Here is a 19,140-nt window from a genome sequence, read left to right on the forward strand (position 1 = left end):
CTCTCATAGCACACCAGTGTGCCATGGCACACCAGTTGAAAATCACTGCTCTAGAGGAAAATTGAAGGAATGGGGTGTTAATAGGACGTTGTATTTCTGGCAATAATGGACTGAATATCAAGAGCAATGCATATTCTGAGAACAACTAGAGAAAAAGGACAAAATCTATTTTAAAAATGTACTTGAAAGCTAGAGAGTAGGTGAAGAATTGCTTGTCTACAAAACAAGAGAAGAAGGAAGCCCAAAAATATGGAACTGACAATTTGAAGCCAGTTCCCCCCAGAGCTATCTGCCAATTACAGAGAAGGTGTCTGAGAGTCTAGAACTAATGTTTGACAGACTAATTTGTCTTAGAGAGTAAAATTAGAATTCAGGACCTACCAGGATGGAGGAGCTCTTGTAACCAGCTGCTGGCTGTTCCTTCAAAGTCTTACACCCTAGCCCTCAAAAGAAAGAAGTCCACTCTCCAATTAATTACCTCATTCCATGGTTATTTAAATCATCTGAGACTGATATTACTGCTATCACAGATGCTTGAGAGAAGCAAACTTAAATCAAAACAAAATTATAAAGAGCCTTAAACTACATCCATGATTTTACATAAATAGTGTCTAGCAACCAATCAAAGGTAACCAAATGCATGAGATGAGAAAATGCAACTTAAAATGTCGAGAAAAAGAGAAATAAACTACTGTAAGAGACACGAAAGGGATTCAGACAATCCAGTTACCAGATAGGGACTTTAAAGTTGCATATATATGTATATGTGCATGTGTATACACACACACACACACACACATATTTCAGAAAAGGAAATGATATTGATATTTTGGCATTTTTGCATTATCATGGAGATTATTTATATAAAAAAGATTTAAGTGGAAATTCTTAAGCTAAAAATAAAGTAACTGAATGGAGGATATTATTTGATAGTGTAACAGTGGATTAGGCACAGTTGAAAAAAGAATTGATTAATTAGAAGGAGGAAATAACTAGAATGAAGCATAAGGGAAAAAAATGTATGGAAATGAAAATACTAACCATATCAGACATAGTAGAAAAAAAAAGAAATGAATTAGGAGAAGTAATATTCTAAGAGATGATGGCTGTGAATTTTACAAAATAGATTAAAGATAAAAAGTATGCAAACCTCCAGGAGATTACATTAAAAAGATAACCAAATCCAGGTATATACTAGTAAAACTACTAAAAATTCAAACCTCAAGGGAAAGTATTAAACATATCCATAGGAAAAAACATACTATTTTTTTCACAGATGAAATAAAAATCCTGACAACTTTCAACAAAAGTAATGGAAACCGGGGAAGTCTTCAAAATCTTGAAAATAACCAGCAACCTAGAGTTTTCATACCCTACTAAAGTATCTTTCAAAAAGTAGACTAAAAGGATTTTCAATAAAAAAAATCGCCACAGCACAGTAAACTTTTAAAGCAGGAGGAGTGTCCACCTGTTTTTTGTCTCTCTCTGCTATACATTGGAAGAACAAGAGTTGTCTTGAGCCACACTTTAAAAACACAAACACTAACAAAAACTGATTAGCAAAAAAAGGTCTGTGCATACTTTTCATGATATCCAACACCACAGATAAGCAAAACATGTCCTCACAAAACCAGCATGCAGCCTGTGGGCCATGGGTTGGACACCCCTGGTTTAACAAGTTTTAGACAGAAGGAAAAGAATCTGACAGAGAACCTTGGAGGTGTAATATTTTACAAGTACTAGAAAAGAAAAATGTAAAGTATATTAAGGCTAGCAGTTGAAGAGATAAAGCTGTCATTATTCTCAAACAACCTGATTGTTTCATAGAAACTCCAAGAGAAACTACAATTAAATAGGGTTAAGTAATAAATACATCCAGGTTTCAGAATACATGGTAAAACAGAGGGAAAAAATTGGTATTTTCATAAGTGTCAACCTATGATGATATTTTAGAAAGTTACTTAATTTAGAATAGCACCATGAAATACCATACACAGTAACATCAAACAACATGCCTAACAATATCAAATTTAGGTTAAATATCTATACAGAATGTTACACATTCAGTGCAAAACCGATAAAGATATATTAATAGAAGAGAAAGACTTAATATTGTAAAATTTTCAATTCTCCACAAGTTGATTTATGGATTCAAAGCAGTGCTATTCAAAATGTGTGTGTGTGTTTCTGTGTATATGAGTGTGTCTGTGTGTTTAGACAAATTGGTCCTAAAGTTTTTATGGAAAGCAAATGAATGAAATCAACCAAGATAATTTTGAAGACGAACAAGATTAGAAGATTTATAGTATTAAATAGAAGGACTTATTATACAGCTATGCAATTAGTAACACTTGTGAAACGAGGGCTGGTGGACCAGTCAAATGAAACAGAGAAGTTGGCACAGACCCACCCACCTGTGGGCAGTTTATTAATGACAGAGTTTACCATGTGAGCAGTGGAGAAAATATGACCTTTGAAAAAATGGTTGTGGTCAATGAGGTATCTTACAGAGATAATGTGCGATTTACCTCTACCTCACATTATGTTGTAGACCTGAAGGTGAGAAATGAAACAATAGGCTTTTGAAGATTTTAAAAGACTGTCTTCTTAATGTCGTGATAGGGAAAGATTTTTTTTATTGTTTTTATTTTTATTTTCACATATACATGTATTCATTAGGCTTCCACTTTTTGCCTTCACAAAATTAAAAATGCTTAAAACTTACTAACAATAACAATGTTTAAGATAGGGACCAGAAACAAAAACCTCGCAAAGAAGGAACAAAGACCAATACATTCAGAAAAGAAATCAGATGATTGCTGCAATGAAGTATTAAGAAAGTAACATTCACATTGTCAAATAAGAGTATGTCTATTATAGAATGCTTTGACTCTGAGGTTCACTATGGAGTCATCAATTAACTACTTCTTACTATTTTTTTTCCCAAAGTATCAAAGAATAGACAACGAATATTTATAAATAAAGATAAAAGATAATTTCAAAAAATAGATCATGCCAAATCTTACACACAATAGAAAAAGAAGAAATACTTTAAAATCATTCTACTTAGGGCAGCACCTGTGGCTCAAGGAGTAGGGTGCTGCCTGTGGCTCAAGGAGTAGGACGCCGGTCCCATATGTCAGAGGTGGCAGGTTCAAACCTAGCCCCAGCCAAAAACCACGAAAAAAAAAAATCATTCTACTTAATCTGGATACACCTGATATTAAAACTAAAAAATATATATTATTATAAAGGGGAAATTACAAACATAATTAACTTATTTAATGAGGATGCAGTATCCTGTATCCTAAAGGGAAAGATTTTTTTAAATGAGCCCCCAAAGCACTCAACATAAAGGAAAAGATTGATACATTGAACTGTATTAAAATCATGAGATTTTGTTTAATCTTAGTGCATCATTGAAAGAGTGAAAAGGCAAACCACAGACTTTTAGAAGATACTTGCCTCATATAAAACTGACAAAGTAATACACTACTGGGACCTGATCAAACTAAAAAGCTTCTGCACAGCCAAGAACATAGTAAGTAAAGCAAGCAAACAGCCCTCGGAATGGGGAAGATATTTGCAGGTTATGTCTCCGACAAAGGTTTAATAACCAGAATCCACAGAGAACTCAAAAGTATAAGCAAGAAAAGAACAAGTGATCCCATTGCAGGCTGGGCAAGGGACTTGAAGAGAAACTTCTCTGAAGAACACAGGCACACGGCCTACAGACATATGAAAAAATGCTCATCAGCTTTAATCATCAGAGAAATGCAAATCAAAACTACTTTGAGATATCATCTAACTCCAGTAAGATTAGCCCATATCACAAAATCCCAAGACCAGAGATGTTGGCATGGATGTGGAGAAAAGGGAACACTTCTACACTGCTGGTGGGAATGCAAATTAATACATCCCTTTTGGAAAGATGTTCGGAGAATACTTAGAGATCTAAAAATAGATCTGCCATTCAATCCTATAATTCCTCTACTAGGCATATACCCAGAAGACCAAAAATCACACCATAACAAAGATATTTGTACCAGAATGTTTATTGCAGCCCTATTCATAATTGCTAAGTCATGGAAAAAGCCCAAGTGCCCATCGATCCACGAATGGATTAATAAATTGTGGTACATGTACACCATGGAATATTATGCAGCCTTAAAGAAAGATGGAGACTTTACCTCTTTCATGTTTACATGGATGGAGCTGGAACATATTCTTCTTAGTAAAGTATCTCAAGAATGGAAGAAAATTATCCAATGTACTCAGCCCTACTATGAAACTAATTTATGGCTTTCACATGAAAGCTATAACCCAGTTACAACCTAAGAATAGGGGGAAGGGGGAAAGGGAGGGGAGGGAGGGGGGAGGTGGGCAGAGGGAGGGAGATTACACCTGTGGTACATCTTATAAGGGTATATGTGAAAGTTAGTAAATGTAGAATGTAAATGTCTTAGCACAATAACTAAGAAAATGCCAGGAAGGCTATGCTAACCAGTGTGATGAAAATGTATCAAATGGTCTATGAAACTAGGCTATGGTGCCCCATGATCACATTAATGTACACAGCTATGATTTAATAAAAAAAAAAAAGAAAGAAAAAAAAAACTGACAAAGTGTTCAGAAAGAAGATAATCCTGTGAAAAAATAGACAAGAGGCTAGTGCAGGTACTTTACAAACCAGGATATCCAGATGGCAAATAATCACATGTGTTCTAGAAAACATAGATAAGAACATTCATAGAAATACCATCTGCAACATCCAGAAGTTGTAATGAAGTTCTATATTCATCAATAATAAAATAGATAAAATGTAGTATGTTTATACAATGGAATATTATATAACAATGGAAATGAATGAATTACAGCAACATGCAAATAACAGATAAATCTTCAGCATCATGCTAAGCAAAAAAAGCTAAATGCAAAATACTGCATGTTGCATTATTCCACATAAATAAAGTTCAAATTCATGCACAGCTAATCTATGATATTAGAAGGAGGAAAAGAAGGAGTGATTGGTTGGAGAGGACATGCAGTGGTTTCTGGAGTTCTAGTTCATATTCTGTTCCTTGACTTGAGCAATGGTTGCATAAGTGTCTTCACTTTTGTGAACACATAAGATTCATGCCCTTTTCTTTCTTTGTACTATATTTCAATAAAAATTATTTGAGTATAAACAGGGAGGTGGTTGTGCCCTTGTCGTTTAAGGTATGCAAATGTATGCTGGTAAGAACTTGGTGGGAACATTGTACAAGAAAAACAAAACAGGTCACTTAATTGACCTTTCTTGTTCCTTCTAACTCTAAAATTCTGTTATTTAATTTTGTGATCAAAAACACCTGACTAGAAAACTGGACATCTGCCTAAATGATAAGATCTCTTCCTAATAAGATGTTTCTTAAGAAAATGATCTGAGCAACTGAGATAAAAGCAAACATGAATCATCTAAATCTAGTAAAGTTTATCTTGCTGATTTCTATGTTCATTCTTTTAATCCCTTGGGCACTAGGTTTTCATACCCCAGTAATTACTATTTTGACTGACTTATAGTAATGGCAAATTTGCATTTAAAAAATACAAGAGAATTGTGCTCTTTAAATTCTTTTTTTTTTTTTTTTGGAGAGAGAGAGTCTCACTCTGTAGCCCTGGGTAGAGTGCTGTAGCACCATAGCTCACAGAAACCTGAAACTTTTGGGCTCAAGCAGTTCTCTTGCCTCAGCCTCCCAAGTAGGTGGGATTACAGTTGTCTGCCATGACCCTCGGCTAATTTTTCTATGTTTTTTTAGAAGAGAAGGGGTCTCATTCTTGTTCAGGTTCATCTTGAACTCCAAAGCTGAAGCAATCCACCTGCCTCGGGCTCCCAGAATGCTAGGGTTACAGGTGTGAGCCACCTGGCCTTATTTTATGTTTTAATCTTATGTCTCCATGGCCCTTTGAGTCTACAGGGCCACTTAACGCTATAAGCATTTCAATTCCTGTCTTTGGTGCATACTCTGTGAAATCAGCATTTATGCATATTAACCTTCCTAGCTTTAATCTTCTTTCTTAACTTTATTTTCTCATGTATTTTATTTTATTGTACTAGATACTATATTTTTGTAGGCCTTTTTTGGAAAGTGTTAGAGTAAAAATGTATACATATAGTCAATTCTTACCATTTGCAGTCATTGTGTTCTGTAAAGTAGCCTCCAACACCAGTTAACAAACATTAAACCATTGTTCCTAGGAGATATACAGGTTTGGGTTCCTGCAAGCCTCTAGTCACAAAATTTTCAGTTAATCAATATGTAACTTTGTTTTATGTACGATTATGTTTAAAGACACCTTATTTTATTGAATCACTGACATTGAACTCCTGGTTAACAGCACTTTGTCTCATGTGAGAGTCAAGCTTACCTAATGCATTTTCTCCAGAAGGTAGATTGAAGCTTCTTGCACACAGAACTCTAGACAGCACTTCAGCACCAAGCTAGGAAGCCATTTCAACAGAGTAAAGAATGTGAAAAACAAGTCACTGAATAGACTGTGAAAGGAACATTGTTTACAGTATCAACGTCTTGTTCAACATCTTCTGGGATCATCAGTTGAGCGACTTGAATATTTTGCCACTCTTGGCATGTTTGTGAATGATTATTAAAATGCTGGAAGTATTGATACTTGATTTACAAGTCAATTTTAGAAGTAGGTAAATTCATAAATTTAGAATCTACAAATTCTGAGGATTGACTGAATATCAGTGGTGTGTTTGCAGATATTTATAATGAGGTCTTTAAAACACAGCCTTGATCGTAGTATATAGATAATTGAGTTTCTCTGAAAGAAAACCATTCTGTATTCATTTATGGAGTGTTGGACATAATAAATGATTATCATTAAAAGCCATTGTATAGTTTTTCTTCCTTGAAGAATGGCACGAATAGACCCTGAAAATCTGTGCATTATTCAACTTGTGATTGATTTTGAAACTAAAGAGTTTTAGAATTTTGCATTATTTAAAAATACCGAGGAAGTTCTAAGTGCTATTTTTAAATCGAAGATTCTTCTTAAATAATGGTATTATATCTAAGGAAGAAAACCTATGATTCTAATACTTGTCAAAAGGTAAAACTTTCTTTTTTAAAACCTTTACAGTGATTGTCGTGAAGAGAAAATAAGGAAACTCACACCTGGTGAAATGGATGAAATTCGAGAAATATTATCAAGGAATCTCTATCAAATACGGCAGCGAGTGAGAATAATTAATTTATTTATTATATTAAAATATAATATAATATTTATTTACCCGTGGCTAAAAATATGCCTTCTGGTTTTGTGCTGTGATTAGATGCACTGCCATTATGGGGGTCTCAGCAGGTGCACAGTGGACATCTTTTCTGCTTCCTCAGTACTCCCCACCATCCTCCCAGACACCACGACACTAAAGCCTTGAGATCCTCCTGGGAGTTCTGCTGCTATGGGCTTGAAGATAAAAAAGTACACACGTTGACCAATAATGAAGATAGAGTGCTATTTTTAATTTTATTTTTTAAAGGAAATAGGTTTATAGCTTAGACTTTTTAAATGGATCTGATCCTCTTTATTATTTAGAAAGTGCTATAGTTTTTAATGTACCTTCTGAGTCACTTCTTTCATGGCATTTCCATTGTTAACGTCCTGCTCTAATAACTTGCTAACAATACAGCTAGTGATTAGCGAGTGTGTTCCATTTGCTAAATCCTACCGCGTTGCTTATATTAACTCATGTAATCCTCCCACAGTGGGACGTGCTGCTCATGTCTCCATTTCACAGATGAAGGGATTGAGGCACAGGGAAGTGAAAGGTGACACGGCCACATCTGGTCAGAAGTCCCCCTCCCTTGTGCAGGGGCTATTTCTGTACTTAGCTTCCTAGCTGTTGTCCCCACAGGGTGCCTCTGTTCCATCCACATTATTCTTACCCCCATGCTTTCCCCTGAAGTACTGTACCTTTCAATGAAGGCATCCTCTGATATAAAATGAAACAAAATAAGAGTTGTGGCTTACAGACTAAACTATTCTTTGAGAATTGGGGTCACTATTTCCAAGTTCTGTTACAGCCCAACCAGGTCCCTTGCCTACCGCCCAGTGAGGGCTACTACCCTGAAATGGCAGGGGTCCCAGAGAGAAAGAGTTTCATTTCTCAATGCACCAGGCAAAGAAATGGGAGCAATTTTTCAAGTCCGTTTCCTTGAAAATTTGGGGGCTCAGGTTTTTAAAGGTGATTCAGTGAACAAAGGGCTAGGAAATTGGGTCTGCCGATTCACAGGGGATGAACTCATAGGGTCGGGATACAGAAATTATCCTCTCAGTTGGTTGATTCCCTGGGGACATGGGGGTTTCAGGGTTGATGGATCCATGCCCATGCCTGTCTATGGGTCTGGTTGGTGTCAGTAGGTCCCCCCAGAATGCAGAGTCTGAAAAACCTCAAAGACCAGTCTTAGGATTTGCCATAACAATGTTACCTATCCTGGCGGGGGTGAGGGTCACAAATCTTGTCTGTCAGGGAGAATAGTGTCATTAAGCAGTAACCAGTTATGGCAGGTAATTAGAGGACAAAGGCTCTGTCTATAATTCCATCAAAATCAGACTTTGATTACTATAATACCTTATGGCTCTACCTTATTTATTTATTTATTTATTTTTGAGACAGAGTCTCACTCAGTTTCTCTGGAGTAGAGTGCCATGGCATTGTAGCTCACAGCAACCTCAAACTCTTGGGTTCAAGCAATCCTCTTGTCTCAGCTTCCCAAGTAGCTGGAACAACAGACACCCACCACAACGCCCGGCTATTTTTAGAGACGGAGTCTCACTCTTGCTCACACCAGTCTTGAACTCCTGAGCTCAAGCAATCAACTTGCCTAGGCCTCCTGGAGTGCTAGGATTATAGGCGTGAGCCACCAGGCCTTCTACCTTATTTGAATATGGATAGTTTCAGTTCCACTTTATCCAACCACATTCCACATTCCCCTTAACCATCCCCCAGGCCCCCGACACTAGGGGAGTGAGAGTTTCTTTGTTCCTTGGCCTGTTGACTCTCTATCTTTCCTTTCAGTGCATCTCTTGGCTTCCTATCAGCTGGTGCGTAGCCTCCAATTTTTGAGGTTCCTCCACCCACCACTACATTATTCTCAGTCCTTTGCTTACCGGGGATAGCACTTGTACTGTACCATATGATTCAGCACTCAATTTTGTGTGCTCAACTTGTCTTAAGCTGTTAGCCATAGATGCCCAACTAGATAGTAAACTCCTCGAGGCAGGAATTGAACCTTGTTCTGTGTTACTCTTGTATCTCTCTGCAGAGCCTAATATTGTTTTGGACATAGGATGTTCCCAAGAGGTACATGTTTTTCTATCAGAAAAGGAACTTAATTATTACTTATTATTTATTTTAGGAAAAACATTTTTACATAGCTTACAAAATTAAAAATGGATGCCATGTGCAGCCCTAGTTTAGAAATTTTACTCCTCCAAATACTGGGATGTGATCATTCCTGCTGGTAGGCACTAGTTCTCTCAGTGTGACGACCCAGTTGAAAAAACAAAATGTTCTTGAAGTTAATCAAAAGGACATGGCACCACCAAGTGGCTCAAAGTGATTTGTTTCTATGTTAGTAATTTCTATTCAATAGGGAATGAAGGGCATGAAGATCGCTTGTATTTCTTTCCAGCTATTAAATAATGGCCAAATACATCTAAGTTACTTCAAGGCAGATAACATGATAAGTTAAATTGTTTTCTCATTTATGAAGATCATACTTTTTGATTCAAAAACGTGCACTGACCTTTATTAAAGGATGAATTCTTTCAAAATCTGAAGACTATTAACTTTTATACTTTTAATTTTTTGGTCTGCATAAAAGTTACAAGAGCTTACCTGAAGTACAAATCCAAAGAAATGTAACATTTTGGAATTCCTGGGGAAATGATCAGCCTGTTACGAAATGTCACTTCCTTGTTTTCATTTCAGACTTTGTCCTACAATAGACACAACTTGACGGCCGACACGAGTGAGAGACAAGCCAAGGAGATTCTGATCCGCCGGCGGCACAGTTTGCGAGAAAGCATCAGGAAAGACAACAGCTTGAACCGAGAGCACAGGGTAACAGGAGGTTGTGCCTGAGGGATGCAGAAGGCTTCTGAGGGTGGACGACACCTGTTGGGTTGATCAGCTGATGGCATCATCAGCTCTGGGGATGGACTAGCTGTTGAGAGTTGAGCAACCGGCTTTCTGGGATGGAGTTCATTATAAAGTCTGATCAGACGTTACTTGAACACCTACTGTGTTCCAGGCACTGTTCTAGGACTTGCAATACACTGGTGAACAGGATTGGCAAAGATGCCTATATTTGTAGGATTCGTACCCTTTAGGAGGAGAAAGCTATCTGCAATAGGCAGAATATGTAAATTATCTGTTATGTTAGGAGGCAGGAAGTGCTGTGGAGAAAAACAAACAAAAGCAGAGCTAAAGAAGGAGGTTGGGAACACCGGGGAGAGACAGTCAAGTTATAATTTTCAGCTGAATGTCTGGGCCAAGCTTCATTTGGAAAGAATATTCAAGCCTTTTCAGGAAGGGGTTGTAGCCAATGCCAAGGCAACTGCAAGTCCAGAGTGGCTGGGAAGGTGAATGTTAGTGCAGTTTGGTCAGCATTTCAGTTGGTCACTAGACAAAGAGAGCCATCTTAAGATGCTATTATTTATTGATTCCATGAAGCAGACACTGCATTCTAATATTCTGTATTGGGTAATCTGAGATCAAATGGTCATGTGTGAGGGAAATTATCTTTTTTATGTGTACAATATAGCAGTATCAATTAAAAATTTATTTAAAACATCAGCGACTGTGGCATTTGCTATGTCAGCAAAGTAGCTATAATGACACTTTCTGCTCTATCATTTTTCAGATTTGTTGAAGTAAATAAAAGTTAAATATGCTACATTTTTTATGTCTTCTTTTCCGATACATATGGGTGCTAAGTCTTTCTACTTTTACAAATAGATGTTTCATTAGATTTTATTTATTTAAGAAGGCCCAGTGGTTCTCACATCTTATTTCTAATGGCCCCATTTATTTCGATTTTCCTTGGTACCTATCTCAATTATATTCTGGAAGGGATTTAGTTATTTAAAATTTAATAGTTATAGCCCCTCACAATTAATTTTGCAATCAAGAACTAAAAATTCTGATTTTTGACACCAAGTTTTGCTATAAAACGTTGAACCGCTACTATATAATAAATGCAATTTGTGCAGTCTATGTACAGTTCTCTGTTTCTTTTGCAGGCTTCAACTTCAACCTCCCGATATTTATCCTTACCTAAAAATACAAAGCTTCCAGAAAAGCTACAAAAGAAAAAGAATATTTCTAATACAGGTAATAAATACTCCTGGAGCAGGAAAACTTTACTAATGTTTATACAATAGAAAATTTACCCTAATATTTTTCTTCATTAAGGACAAGTTCAGTAGTTGGCATATCTAAAATATATGTGGGTGATCTAAGCACCACAACCCTTTAGAATGGCACTCCCTGCAGCTTATAAATAATCTAATCTATTATTTTCCATAATGATTCTATTTGATATTGCAGTAGTAAATATTGTCACCATGGGGTTAGTGTGCCATTAAATAGAAAGCTGTAAGTCTCTAAATGTGTAAGTTTTTACAATAATTCTAATGTATTTTCATAAAAGTAATGTATATTTTACTTCTGGCTGTATGTATAAAGATTTGTCCTAAAGTCTAATATCTCTTTGTATCATGGTAATCTATGTAGACACCCAAGCCATTTTCTGTGAACCCCAGAAGAACTATGTTAGGATTTCATGTTATTTGAATGTGTGATGTACCAATAGTTTACCTTCTCTTCACTTGTTTTTCCCGCTTATTTATTTAATTAACGGAGAAGAGGGAAGTGCAATGGGGGCTGGTAATTGCAGGGTGAGGTGAGAACAAGACAGGAAGACCAGGCAGCACTGGGTCTTTAGAACATTGGTCCATAGTACCATTGCATGTACCCAGCAAACACATTCTCATTTCCCCCCGAATCTCAACTCCTGGGCTAGCACACCACCACCTGCCCCACTCACAGAACTCCAGCACCTGAAGCTGGTTCTAATCCTGCCTCTTTCCTTTGTTGCAAAGTGTTTTGGCCCTTTTGTGAAAATATAGACGAAGTCAGCAAAGCTGCTTATGAGATTTCTGGTCAAGGTGAGAATCTTGACTGTAGCAGGTAATTATCAGATGCTCACTGTGGGCCAGATACTGAGCTGAGCCCTGCTAGCCTCATTCCTCTGGGGCAGATGAGCATGGCTGCTGCTGCTGCCAGAGGGTCTCAGATGAAACTTCAGCTCTGCCACTTACTCCTGAACCTACTTACCCTGTCTATAAAATGGGTGACTGTGGAGATTAAATAGGCTAATACATTTGAAAGGGCCTGGCCCACAGTAAGCTCTTCAGAGTTATCACGAATATACACTTGTGGGCATACTCTTGATGCTCTCAGAGGTTATTCAAGATGCTCATGGTCCCCTTCGAGTCCTCTGACCTCCCCTCTGCCCCCTGCCTCAGGACAGACATAGTGGGTGCTTAGCCCACTAAGGTGCGGAAGTCCTTGGAATGCCTTTTCTCTAAAATGCTTGCCCACCTACTCTTTTTTGCTCCGTGACAGATGGCAATAGCAGTGACTCAGACGCAGAGGCCGGCACCACTGTGCTCAATTTGCAGCCCCGAACCAGACGCTTTTTGCCAGAACAGTTCTCCAAGAAAGCACCCCCATCTTATAAAATGGAATGGAAGAATGAAGTAGATGTTGATTCCAGCCGAGGACAACCCTGTACCCCCCAAGCACCTCACGGGGGCAGCCAGATGCCAGGTGTACTACGGCAGCCCCTTCTCTCTAAAGACAAGTTTGGCCCTGGAAGGGAAGACAGTTTGACTGAAGGCAGCCCACCCAAGCCACCCCCAAGGCTGGTCCGGAGGGCATCGGAACCTGGAAACCACAAAGGCCGATTTGGGAGCGAGAAACCTTAGTGGAAGTGACCGAAGCTGACCTGATGGACTGGCCCAGCACAGTGCCTGACACAGCCCTGGAATCCACTTAAAACTCTGTGCATCTAAGTACTTTCCCTGGGTGGTAGAGTCATGCCGCTGATGAGTGGCATGCGTGCTTATCTTAAGAAAAGGAAAATCAATGAAAAATGTCCCACGAAATGTCTTTTGTGACTCGTGGCCAGCAATAGTATTCTTTGCAGGCGTAAAGAAAAAAAAAAGTGTGCCTTTATTGAACTTGAACGACAGAACTTGAAATTTTTAATGCATCCTTGTTGGTAAAAATTTTAATATATTACATATATGTCTTAAATTTTATTTATAAAAAAATATGTATATGTGTAATCAGATTTTAAGTGAATGGCATTAAATGGAGGGAGGATATCTGTCTGGGGTAGAGACCAGTTGCTGGAGGGTAGGTCCTACGCTCAGGGCAGGCGCCTTTCCCTGTGCTGAGCTGAGGAACCAGATGGTAAAGAGATGGCCCAAAGTAGAGACATCTCCTGACTGGAACTGGGGGAACAGTGAGCGTACCTCTGCACACAGAGTGGCCGGGCTCCCAGAGCCCAGATCGGAGGTCCCAGGACTCCTGTGAGATAATGAGAGTCAGCTGGTTTGTAATTTGTTCCTCTGTCTGCTGTGTGTTTTGGAATGACCTGTAAGTTCCATCTCCCCTTCTTGTTTAAATGGTGCAAAGGCCAATGCTGCTCGGGTGAAACCAGATTCATGTGTTTCACAGACCTGGTAGAAGCTTTTGTTGTAGTTCCACCCGTGAGGACCCAGGTCACGAGTGGGAGTTGGGGCAGCGCCTGCTTGCAGCTTGTTGGTGGGTTTTCTGTTGTGCAATACTTGGAGGAGGGTGCAGGTGATTCCTTTCGTGCACCTGCTCTGATAGAATCTTTCTGTAGAACATTCTTTGACCTGTGAGGCTCCAGGTCAGAGGCTCCAGGCAAAGATGAAAGTTTCTACAAACAACATTACAATGTGTAACAAATTGGTGCGATTTTAGGTTTTGAATTTTATTCAGGAAGCACTTTGGAGAATGTGGGAGTCCTATTTTTTTTTTGTTTATTTTTGCACTAGTCTATAATTTGTTACCTCTCCTCTTTCAATTATTTAGTAACTCAGATTTTCTTACACAATTGGAGTCTACTCATTGGAATATTTTTTCAGAGTACAGCAGAAAGAAAGAAGTAGAGCATAATCAGTAAAGATTAGTATTTGAATCTCTGTCTCCGAAACTGTAGATTTTATTGACTTTATTTTCCCCCCTAAATAATTCCTCCTTAAAATTTCCTTGGAACAAGACTCAAAATTTCTAGGTATAGATGTTAAATGAAGCCTCTCGTGTAGTTGCCTTGGTTTCACATTGGAGATAAAGCAGAGGCTACAACTGCCTACTGTAGTATTGGGAGAAAATGAATAAATTAAACAAAAAGACAAAATCCTCAGCTGTGGTTCTCCACCCCCACCAACATGGAGAAGTAAACCTACCCTTTTTTCCTCAAGTTCTAAAATATTAGACTACTGCTAGATTGTTGGGCATGAGACAGAGCAAAAAACAGACCTATTACATAAGGTACATATTCAGAACAGTTTCTTAATCCTTGGAGAGTAGCGTAGAATGCAATTTGGAAACTGCAAGCTTAGGACTCTGTGCCAAAAATCTTAATTTTGAATTAAATGAAAGTATTTATATAAATGAAAATGTTTATAGAAAATATATATTTCTTCTGAAGGTAAATTAAAACTGACATAGAGTTTTATTATGAAAATATGATTCATTACGAGATGTGATGTGTATTTTTGAGAATGCTGAGTCGATTTTCAGAATAGTTATGGTTTATGAAATCTGAAAAGATACAAATTGAAAATGAACTTAACAAATTTTCTCATTTTTTTTCCTAGTTTCCTATATTAATAACTATTTTTAAGAAGTCTAACTTTCTGGAACTGAAGGAGAAAACGTGAAAAATTCTATGTCGCTTCTAGGTAGACCAAATTCAGCTTTCAGTCATTAAAAGTCGCAAAAAGAAATTGTATGACAGTGTGTAAATTTCTGAAAAGCAACACCTAAGTCACTTGATCTTAATTATTGTCAGTTTAAAATTTTTCTTATTTGTTGAATGACAAAGGCAATCAAAATAAATTTGACATCATTTAACTTTTTATACTTTCTTCTTTTTATAATTATTAAATTCTAGTTACCATAGAAGGAGAAGGTATGAAGGTGAAACCCTTTAAATTCCATAAACATCTGAATTTCTGTGGTACAGAAAGCCACAGCCTTTGGTAAATGACTCCCTTTGTTCAAACATTTGATCCAACCAGAGTTCCAACATGGCTATAGAATTTGGATAGGTCAGGTCTTCAGTGTTGGTTGTAATAAAATTTAATTTGGACCACCTATAAGAGTCAGGGCTTGTTGATTACTTTATATATAATGCTAAGGGCTGATTGTGGCAGACAGTTATGCCAAGTAGTAAATTACAAATTGGCTTGAAAGTCTGATACTTTCAAAGGCATGTGTTTTGTCTATATGACCCCAAATGTCCCTGATGAACTTTCAGCTTTTGCTAAGCTTCATAGTGGGGTGTACTGTTTTACTTGGGAGCACGGGTGTTCAATTATATAAAAAGCATAGAAAATGTCTCAGCACATTTTGCATTGGTTGCCCCAGGACTCATGTTTATGTTAAAACTGGCATCTCATAATCAACTATGAGAACTATAATATTTTGTTAGTTCAAAGTGCTTACCAAATTTTATTCTTCAAAGAGTGATTAAAGAGATTGCTTTGTCCAGATGAAGAAGCTGTTGTTGGCATTACCTGCTGAGGCCTGAACACCACGTTCTGATCCTTCATGCACCTGAACAAGAAAGCTCGTGACTCTGAGCAGACTGCCATCTGGGCTTTGTTTTGTGTTCTTCACTTTTAGAGCAAAGTTCTAACTGCTACGTTATATTCCACTTTTCAACCAGGCCCTTTCTTCAACTCCCTGCTAAGGAAAGCAGAAGACCCGTTTCGGCACTGGGCTGTATGGCACTGCCCAGGGCTCTTTGTCCCTGACAGATGACAGTTTTCTTCTGAATTCCTCCAGTGTCACCCATGCCACACCTAGCCAACTCCCTCAGATGTGGTTAGTTACTACAGGAATGTGCAGGTGAAACACCCAGATGGGATGTTTCCAAAGACTTTAATGTTGTGCTGGCACATTGTTTTTGATCCCTTTTGTTTTTCTTTCTTTCTTGTTTGTTTTTGCAATTTTTCAGATAAAATTTTATTTTACTACCTCTAAGTATAGCCAATGAACCGGGAGTCCATTCTCCTCACTGTATGGTCAAGGAATGAGTTTTTCTAGGTACAGAGTTAACCTGTCTACTGTCAATGGATTATCATCAAATTTTCAGTCCACACAGCATATGGATTATTTTGAATGATTCAGGACCGACTGCAGAACCTTTCAGTGTGTCTTAGAGGTTTCATGGGAATCCATTTCCTCCTACTGTAGGGTACAGAAATCTCATTCCACCTGAATGATATGACCAGTGTACAGAAGGCCACAGTAATGGTGATTTTTCTGATTGTCACTTCTGTAACAAAATATCTTGAATTAAAAATACAAATGTTTTTCCCCCTTTTTATTTCATTGGCTCCTATTGAAACATAAGTATGACTAGTAACTAAATTTCTAATTTAAATGAGGCCCTTTGCATCCAGTCAAGGTAACTCTGCTTGCTAACAAATTTTGTATATATATGTAACAACAAAGGAAATGTTTCCTTATTTCTATGAAAACTCTTACAGAAGTTTAAATATTAAATCACATGAAAACATGTTATTTAATCACTTATGGAGAAAATTCTATATCACATGAAAACGGAAAAGTTCCAGAACTTCCAAGTTTTATATTTATATGTCACCGTACTCATTTATACTAAATAGGGTTATGATAGCTGGATTCTTGAAAAGTTAAAAATTTTAGAGTATTAAAAATTTCAATTCTGTTAGTTTCAAGTACACATATCTTAAAGTAGGCTAACTGTATTACTGTGTAACAGACTTGATTAGAGGAATAAATGTTTTAATTGGTTCATTTTCTATGTATAAACAAACATGTAAAGGGTTTAAAAATAATGTATGCTCTAAAAATATTAAATACTGCCTTTCTAAGCCAACCCAAACAAAAGTAGTTAATGCTAATCACCAATCATTGTCTTACCAAATGATTTTTAAAGATTATGCAGAGATGTGTATTAACACAAAATCAAATTTTAGACTTCTACCAATACATAGTTTGCACCTGATTAATAAACATTTGCTATGTTTGTCACCTTAATTGCCTCTTCCTATCAGCCATCTATTAATAGTTTAAGTCTTTTTCTTTAACTAGAAAGTTATTTTGAATGGCACTTATGTCCAGCGTGTTACTGATTCAAAAGAGACGGCGTGGTGAAGGTACTTCGAAGGTAACTGAAGAAAATTCTCACCACTGTCAGAGACTGGCCTTGCCAGGACGTTCATACTCAGACCTGTTCATCAGTCATACGGTACAGACTTTCAAGGAAAACATGTACCAGTCACATGAATATAGACCACAAGGGCCAGGCCCTGGAGTCAGCAACAGAACATCTTTATTACATTAGATTTATTTTGGATATTTCGTTTGACTTCAATTTCATTAAATAAACTCTGGACAGGTTTAGGTAAGTACACTGTCACACCAAAAAGTAATTCTCAGTCTGGATGAGAGCCTGAGAATCAACCATTCAAAATAGAGAAGAGATTCTTTGATAAGTCCAAAGAAAGGTTATCTCTAATCTATGTTGTAAATTGCAATCATTTTTTTCCTCCACAGTGTGTGTGTTGGAAAAAAAGATTTTTATCTATTAAGATTTAGTATAGTTTAAATGAAGACTGGTAAAAATTTAATTCCTTGTTAAAATAAGATCCTATAGTTCACTATAATGCCTTGTAAGTTATAAGTAATAATTAACACTTCCTCTTCAATGTTGGTAATTATCTTCTCCCCTCAGGAAGCAGCCAAAATGCTTTCAAGTCTCTTTACAAAATAAGAATCAGCACTATTTCTTAAAATGTATTAAATTTGGAAAACAGAACTTTTGTTTTTATTGTTTTAATAGAGAACTATTATATATAATGGTGAGTTGAGATGACCTGTTTGGGAAAAAGAGATCTAAAGTAAAAAAAAATGTATTAAAATATGTTAATATTTGTGCATCTGCTTATTTAGAATTAAGTCCTACTGTGATGTTATCTTTTATTTTTCTTTTGCAGTTTTTTTGGCCAGGGCTGGGTTTGAACCCACCACCTCCAGCATATGGGGCCAGCGCCCTACTCCTTTGAGGCACAGGTGCCGCCCCTGTGATGTTATCTTAAAACTGCAGTTGACCCTTGAAAAACACAGTTTGAATTACCTGAATCAACTTATACTTATCTGCCTCTGCACCCCTGGGACAGCAAGACCATTCCCTCCTCCTTCTTCTCCTCCTCAGCTCACTCAACATGAACATGAATAAGATAAAGGCATTTATGATGATCTACTTCCACTTTGTAGTCAACATATTTTTCTTCCTTGTGATTTTCTTTTTTTTTTTTTCTATTCATAATTTTCTTTTTTTTTATTGTTGGGGATTCATTGAGGGTACAATCCTTGTGATTTTCTTAACATGTTTTATCTAGCCTTCTTTATTACAGCAGTATAATATATAATACATGTTACAGAAAATGTCTCAGAAAGGATGACATTGCTAATAAACTATCAAACAGAAGAAAGAAAAAAAGAAAGGTCATAGCACACAGCTGCCCCTTTGTTTGATTAACTACCTGTGGCTTAACTCCTTGTCTCTAAGAGTTTGTCTTTATAGCACTTCAAAACCATTGAACAGATAGAAGGAATGTGACCTTCCCCAAATCTGCCTGAACCACTTTCCAATGGGTCTGATAAAGCCTCAGAGAGGAAAAAAAGAAACCCAGCCATTTTGCAGCTGCCTCCTGTTATCAGTTTGCTGCAGTAACTTTTTTTCCCCTTTATAACCCCCA

At 37.2% G+C, this 19,140-nt stretch overlaps 1 protein-coding gene across 1 annotated transcript in view; it reads left to right on the plus strand.

Annotated features, from left to right (window-relative positions):
• SLC9A2 (solute carrier family 9 member A2) overlaps positions 1 to 18,255 on the plus strand; it is a 109,932-nt gene extending 91,677 nt beyond the window's left edge. Inside the window, exons 9-12 of the mRNA XM_053589892.1 lie at positions 7,144 to 7,240; positions 9,998 to 10,129; positions 11,311 to 11,401; positions 12,698 to 18,255. Coding sequence (XP_053445867.1) covers positions 7,144 to 7,240; positions 9,998 to 10,129; positions 11,311 to 11,401; positions 12,698 to 13,059 — 682 coding nt within the window. The 3' untranslated portion in view covers positions 13,060 to 18,255. The remainder of the gene's footprint in view (positions 1 to 7,143; positions 7,241 to 9,997; positions 10,130 to 11,310; positions 11,402 to 12,697) is intronic.
• The last annotated feature ends 885 nt before the right edge of the window (positions 18,256 to 19,140 follow it).

The sequence above is a fragment of the Nycticebus coucang genome, chromosome 4 (assembly GCF_027406575.1).
Source record: "Nycticebus coucang isolate mNycCou1 chromosome 4, mNycCou1.pri, whole genome shotgun sequence".
NCBI classification, from domain to species: Eukaryota; Metazoa; Chordata; class Mammalia; order Primates; family Lorisidae; genus Nycticebus; species Nycticebus coucang.